Genomic DNA, 7,647 nt, shown 5'->3' on the forward strand with positions numbered 1-7,647 from the left:
AATTCGATTATTTAGCAAAAAATGAACTTATTGTTTACCATTTTTTTTTTGGTTTTGGGAAGAGAAATGGAATGTTGTTTGGATATAATTTGAACTATTTTTTAAAGTTCTTTTTTTATTTCACCTTTTTTAGGAGACATTTTATCCCTGTTGAGTAAAAAATGCAACTGTTCTTTTAAAAATTCAACTCTTTTTTGGAAGTTTGTCTTTTTTATTTTAAAATTCATCTGCTTTAGCAGAAAATAAATCTTCGATAAAAATGCAACTGTGTGTTTCAAAATTTAACAATTTTGTTGAAAAGTCATACATTTTGGTAGAAAAATTCTTCTGTTTTGTTGAAAATTTAACTTTCTTAGAAAATTTACTTTTTGTTTAAATTTAATATTTTCGTGTTGAAAAGAGAACTGAAATCATTACTGGATGAAACTTTCACTATTTTTTTTATTATTAAAAATTCGTCTGTTTTAAGAGAAATTTCATCTTTATTGACAGGGGTGCACACTCCCTCCGCCACCGGGATAGCGACGGGCTATTTTCTTATGAAATAAACGCTTTTTCTTCATTTTTACTTAAAATTATAAATTGTTTAGTATTATTTTCAGTAAAATCTACATTTTCCAGTCCATCTCACTCAAACCCACACCCCACCCAACCTCTTGGGTAGCCCCCCCCCCCCTCAGTTGGGGTAGCAACCGCTACTTTTCATACATGGTTTGTGCGCCCCTGTTTATTGAATAAAAATGCAAGAAGCAACGAGCCCAAGCTAAGAGAATGATCACGGTACTGATATCACAGCGTCGATCATGCGCCCTCTATAGAAAATTGCCACGCGTATGTTTAGTTTTTGACGTTTTTCATTGTAATTTCGTTCGGTGCGCCTGAAGACCGAAGTGTCAAAGGGTAGACTCAATTTTTCCTAAGTTTCCAACCTTCTCGTCAACATTTTTCGGAGCTTTTTCTGTGCCTACGTACTCGTTTAGTATGGAAAAAAGATTGAGGTATGTCTCTTTGGGAGCGGCATTCCAGAGTTGAGGTTATGTCTTCCTCCTCGGCGAAGTTGCGGGTTCTGTAAGATTAAAAAAATAAGAATGCTTCTTTTAAATTTGAAATCATCATCATCAAATCAGTGTGCACAGTGAAATCATAGCACGCTCATTCTCACGGACTCATTAAATAAGTTTGCACTGTTAAATGGACGTATTTGAATGACAGGCAAATCGAGTAACTGGTCATTCTATCATCACCAGTAAGTGCTTCAAAAATATTTTTCTTCTTTGAAATTGACATGTTAACTTGGAAACTAAACATGGAATTTATAACATTTCTTTTGACATCAACTGAGCAAGTAGGTTAAGTGTATTTTAGCAAAAAAAAAAAAAAGATTTACATGTGCAAAAATGTATGTGCAACAAACATTTAAAAACAAAAAATGTAGTTTATGGATTATTGTCAATTTCAGGGTGGCCACTGAACCGGTAAACAAATTTAAAAAAAAAAATCTAGCCAGTCACTTGAAATGTGCCACAGATTTCATATCGCATGATTAAAATAAATTCGATTAAAAGCCTTTTTTTCAATTATCAGTTCAATTGTCAGTTTTGAAGACCTAAACAATTAAAAATTAGAGGTATTTGAATTGGAAAGTTTTTAATCAAAAAATTTGAAGTTGATCAAATTTCAATATAAATTTATTAATGATTTTAAAAACTAAACTTCAGTTTAAGTGTTAAAAAAAGAATAATTTATTTTGTAAAACTATTTGGTATTTGTTCAAAATTAAACAATTTACCGATTTTAACATTGAGCATTGAACTTTTGCTTTAAAATAAATTCTAATGAATAGATTTATAATTAAATACGTTTATTCAACTTCAAATCCTATTCAGATATCGTTTAAGTATTCAATATTTAACCCATTTAATTTTGAATTTTTAAAATCAAAAATGAAAGGTTATAAATAACTTTAAAATGAAACAATTTGAAACTGCATTTTTTGAAATAGGAAGCCCACGGGGACTTAACAAAATTTAAATTTAAGTTTCCAGTAAATAAGATTTTTCATTTTTTATGATAATTTAGCATCCCGCGAAAATTTTGAGATAAAAAAGAAAATAATCGGTCGGAGGCTTGATGGAAAAAGTCGATTTTTTATTTGAATTACTAAGAAATGAAGCATATTTCATACGGTTATATAGTAAAAATTGATTAACATTTTTTAAATAGTTTTTTATATTGAATGTAATTGTCTGTTCTTACAAGAAAATTTTACGTTGAAAATGAAAATCATGGGAGGTGTGTTTTTTGGAAAAATTCGATTTTCCTACTTAATTACTAAGAAATTAAGACATTTTCGTAAGATTATATGGTAAAAATTAGTCAGAATTTCTTTCAATATATTTTTGTATTGAATGGTGTTGTTTGATCCCCCTCGAAAATTTAAAAATGAAAACAAAAATCTTCTGAGGTGTGTTTTTTTTTTTTTTAACTAGACTTTCCAAGACTTTCTCCTTTTTCTTCGACGGAAGAAAAAACCCTTACTAAATTTTTAGATCTCACAATGATTTCGGATAGATTAAAAATATTTCAAAAAGATTTTACAAAGATAGCAATAATTTTTTTACGTTTTCATAGACATTTCATAAAGATTTCACACAGATTTCAATTATTTCACAAATATTACCGAATGTTTCAACAATATTTGAAATATTTCGCAAAGATTTTGAAAGAATTGTTAAAGGTTTCACGAAGACTTTACAAAGATTTAAATGCTTTCCCAAGGATTTCAAAGTTTTCAGGTGGATTTCAAAGATTTCACAAAGACTTCTATTATTTCTCAAATATTTCCAATAATTTTCAAAGATTTTAAATATTTCGCTAAGTCTTTTAGAGAATTCACAAATATTTCAATGATTTCGCAAATATTTCAGATAGATTTAAATGATTTCAATGATTTCCTAATAATTTCACAAAGATTAAAAATATTTCGCAAAAATTTTTGAAGATCTCACAATGATTTAAATTATTTCCCAAAGATTTCAAATATTTCGCAAAGATTTTTAGATCATGCACAAAGATATAAGGATTTCAAAGATCTCACAAAGTTTTCATGATTTAAATTATTCTACAAAGATTTTCATAGAACTCCCAAACCTTTTAAAGATCTCGCAAAGAGTTTTAGAGAATTCACAAAGACTTCCTAAAGATTTAAGTAATTGCACAAATAATACCAAATATTTCGCGAGAATTTCTAAAGATTTTACAAATATTTGACAAAGATTGCAATAATATCTCAAAGTTTTCACAAATATTTTGGATGGATTTCAAAGATTTCAGAAAAACTTCTATAATTTTATAAAGATTCCAGATAGATTTCGAAGATTGAACAAAGCAAGAAAGAATTGAAAGATTTCCAGTTCCTACGATCCGATAAATTTAATCATTCAATTTCAGAGGGGGGGAAATCAATACTTAGCCCCTCCCTGGTCAATTTATATGGGGGGCTTTGCCCCGATAAAGTACCCCACCAACAACAATTTCCTACTTTGCTGCTCAAAACCACGTCCAGAAAGCGAGGAAAACATACACGTGTTACATAAAATATTTTATTGTGATAGTGTAAAATTTTACTGCGAACCACAAAAACGTTAGTTATAGCAATAAAAGTAATGTACTTTGTAAAATGTTCGTTATCAAACTATTCTAAGTTGATATTTATATAATATATTTTAGATTGCAATGCAAAGAGTGAAAAGAATATCCACGTTTACACTTATACTCCCAGTAATACTAGTAAAGTAATAAATTGTTCTCCAATTTCTTTTCACCCATAATCCTTAAGAAATTAGAAATTCCTAATGCATGTTTTGGATCATATTTAAGAAAATATTTTTTAAATAAATGTTGAATTATTCATATTAAGAAGGTAAAAGTGAAAAGATTATCCTTGTCATGAATTACATTACGGCATTTTAAATTTATTTTATATTTTTTTCGATGCAATATAAAGTATATTTATTTATTATTATTGTTTAAATATATGAACTTTAGATGGCGCATATTTGTGTACCTTGAGGAAATTCTCAGATCCATTTATTTATGTAAAAAACATGAACTTTCGAGGGCGCCTAATATAATTATTAGGATCTCCATATAATGCTTGCATAGGATCCCTCGAAAAACAATATATATTTTTTAAATTAATCCATTTGGAAAATATTACTATATTTTGCTACACTATCAATTTATCCTAATTTTAGCGTTTTTTCATAATTTTTAATGTTATTAAGAATTACTTATTTAAATCAAGGCTTAAATTATCACCGCAAATTACCTGAATATTTGCAGTCTGTATGTGACAAGTTTTATGTTCGCAAAACTGTTTGCCAATGTTCATTGCTTTCAGACCTTCATATCTGGGTTTATGTCACTGATTATACCTGAAATCAGTTGAAAATAGTTTTAACTAGTTAAAACGCGAAAATACCAGGAGCATTTGTCAAAATTAGTTTTAACTAGTCAAAACTAGTCCGAAAAAATTATGAATCTTGTTTATTGAAAAACGCGTGAAAATTAATCCGATTCTATCCGAATGAATCTGAACGAATCCGAAGTCAATTGATTCTGATTCATTCGAATTGAAAATTTACTTCAGATTCGTTTGGATGCTTTCGGGTAGAAGTCTCGGATTGAGTCGGATTAATTTTCAAGCGTTTTTCAACAAACGAGATTCAAACCTTTTGTCGGATCCGTTCGGATTGATTCGCATAGGCTCGGATACACATATCGGAATTATTCGGAATAGTTCTGATTGGCTCGGAATGACTTTCTATCTTATATTGGAAAGAGTTCTGAAATCCCGAAGAAATTTTAAATTCCATCTGACTTCGCGTTTTAACAGGAAATATCAGTTAAAACCAGATTCACCCAATTCTGCTTTAAAAAGAACTAGTTTTTATCTGCACTATTCAGTGAAACCCCGAAATACTGACTTTGTAGTGACTGGTCACAGAAGAGTGATTGGTCACATCTCGAACCACACTGAATACTATACAGGTAAAATTAGTTCTTTTAAAAGCAGAATTGGGTGAATCTAGTTTTAAATGAAGTGATCAGTTCAAACACAAAATAAGATGGAATTTAAAAAAATATTTCCGGCTTTGCAAAAGGATTTTGTTACTTCACGTTTTACTAGTTAAAATTAGTTTTGACAAATGATCGTACTAACTTCGCGTTTTAAATGGTTATATCATATAACAATAGATTATGATATGATGATTTATGGATATGAAGAATTAGAACGACGGGTAGATCACTCTGATATTCCTGGAACGCTCGTTTCTTCAAAAAATGATGTTGGCCAGTAATCAGCAAAATTTAACATCAGAATTAATTAATTAATTACCCTGGTCGGCAAAATAACATCATTAGTCATTACTTTATATAGAGACACTATTTTGCTATTTAAAAAAAAAAGTGTAAAGTAAATACACTATTTTTTCACAAATGTTCGCTGATGCCACTATTTCTTTACTTTACCTTGAAAAATATTTTTCAACTTCTTCGCTCATTGGCTGGAATAATATGTGCGTCAATTCTAAAAATTACAACATATCGGAAAATGGTCTCAATGGCTGATTAGGGGTTGTATATATATAAATAACTTAATTTTTTCCCCTGAAATTTTGTATCACGTACCGTCATTTGTTAGTTAAATTTTAAAACAAAAATATGAATGCAGAACAAAATCGATGCATTTTTAACCAAGCAGTTGAATTCTGAGTTTTCAACAATGGAGATTAATTTTCTACTGCAAAGACGAATTTTTAAGAAAAATTTCATACATTTTCAACTAAATGGTTTGAGCAAATGGATGTGATGTTAGTCCACATTTTATTTGAATAATTAAAAAAAATTTTATTATATTTATTTCATTTTTAAAATTCTTTAAGTAAATAACTGAATTTTTCTACTACACATATCAATTTTAAACAAAAATATAATATTTAAATTTTTATCTAAGATAATTATTTTTCAAAAAAAAAATAACGAATTCTCTACAAAACAGTTGAATTTTCACTCGCAAGTTTGAGTGCGCCTATTGCACGCGTCTGTGGATCTCAATCTTCGCGCTCGATAATAGATTTGTTTCGCGCTAAACGCTCGGTCTTTGTACTTCCTCCTCATTTGTGTTAGAGGCCTTTTACATTTAAAGGTCAAAGCATCGACAACTGTTACTTCGTTATCAAATGTATTACATTTATTGATGTACTTTGAGTAGGATTGCTTATTAAGATATTTCAAAATAAAGTACAAATTTGATTTATTATGAACACTTTAATATTTGGTTCTGAATTTGCATTACAGTTTATTCTTAGCCGTCCTGGAAAATTTATCATTTCAATAAATTGATATCGTTCCATTTCATAATATGTATTGGTATTGAAACAGACATATTTTCATTATATTACTTTCATAATTTAAAAAAGTGCGCTTCCTATAAAAAATTGTGCTATTTCAAAAATTTATTTTTTTTTTAATGCTATTTTTTATGAGCAGACCAAAACTACGTGTCCTAGATTAATGCGAAATTTGTAGCTCTTTTTTGTGTAAGCAAGTTTTTGTCTATTGATTTTTTGCATAGCTTGTGTATTTTGTCCAAAAATTTAATTGTTTTATTTTCAAATTTTTTACGATTAAAACATAAACTATGCTTTCTACAAAAAAATTATTAATAAAATTTTGTTAGCTCTTTCAGGGTGAATAAATGTTGTCCATTTATTTTTTCTTAGCTTGTGTCGTTTGCCCCTAAGTTCAATTTTTAAATGATTTTTAATGTTTTTTTACGAATGAAATAAAAACTATGCGTCCTATCAAAAAATGATTAATAACAAATTTGTAGATCTTTTTTGGATGCACAATTTTGGTTAATTCATTTTTTTTGTGTCTTGTATAATTAGACAGATGTGCAGAATGGTTTCATTCTAATTAAATACAAAAATTTTCATTAGTATTTATCATATAATCTTATGAAAATTTCTTTATTTTCTAGTAAAACTAAAAAAAAATCGAGTCTTTTCCATAAACAATCTAAAGATTATTTTTATTTTCATCTTTCATATATTTGTGCGGGGATGGAAGAATATTCAACACAAAAAACCTTAATAAAAAATTACCGTATAATCTTATGAAAGTGACTTCATTTCGTAATAATTAAATAAAGAAATCATTTTTTAAACTTGGAACGTTGCAATTTCAAGTGTTCCAATTTAAAAATGTCAAATTTGTAAGTGAAAGTGTTAAATGTTTATGTATAAATAAGTATTAAACAATTAATTATTCGAAGAGGCCCTTTTTTCTTTTTAAAATTTGTATCGAATTGGAAGGGGCAAAATTTTGTTTTTCAATATTTTATGAATTGGCAGAAGAGTCATTCTTTATTTGTAGTATTTTTATTCAATTGAAAGGAATCAAATATTTATTTTACATTTCTTCTGAATTGGAAGAGGCCTTTTTTGTTTTTATCATTTTTATTCGGTGGGAAGGAATTAAATTTTTGTTCTGCGTTGGAAGAGGCTACTTTTTCTTTTTAACAATTTTATTGAGCTGGTTGGGAGCAAATTTCATACTTTAAACATTCAGATGAGGGGG

General features: G+C 28.3%; 1 protein-coding gene and 1 long non-coding RNA gene across 3 annotated transcripts in view; one reads left to right on the top strand and one right to left on the bottom strand.

Moving 5' to 3' along the window:
• The first annotated feature begins 804 nt into the window (after nt 1-804).
• The window catches only part of LOC117174724 (solute carrier family 41 member 1-like), a 29,034-nt gene continuing 22,191 nt past the window's right edge, over nt 805-7,647 (top strand). The window contains exon 1 of one of the 2 annotated variants that reach the window (XM_033364043.1): nt 805-998. Coding sequence is in view for 1 of the 2 variants with exons in the window: in XM_033364042.1 (XP_033219933.1) it covers nt 1,246 (1 nt within the window). In the remaining variant the exon portion in view is untranslated. Of the gene's footprint in view, nt 999-1,021; nt 1,247-7,647 lie in introns of those variants that run through there. The other variant, XM_033364042.1, reaches the window with a different exon arrangement.
• LOC117174725 lies at nt 936-5,022 on the bottom strand. The gene is made up of 3 exons (XR_004467350.1): nt 4,989-5,022; nt 4,331-4,436; nt 936-1,066 (listed from the first exon to the last, which is right to left on the bottom strand). It is a non-coding gene; the product is annotated as an uncharacterized LOC117174725 (long non-coding RNA).

This window comes from Belonocnema kinseyi, chromosome 6 (genome assembly GCF_010883055.1).
Source record: "Belonocnema kinseyi isolate 2016_QV_RU_SX_M_011 chromosome 6, B_treatae_v1, whole genome shotgun sequence".
Classification (NCBI taxonomy): Eukaryota; Metazoa; Arthropoda; class Insecta; order Hymenoptera; family Cynipidae; genus Belonocnema; species Belonocnema kinseyi.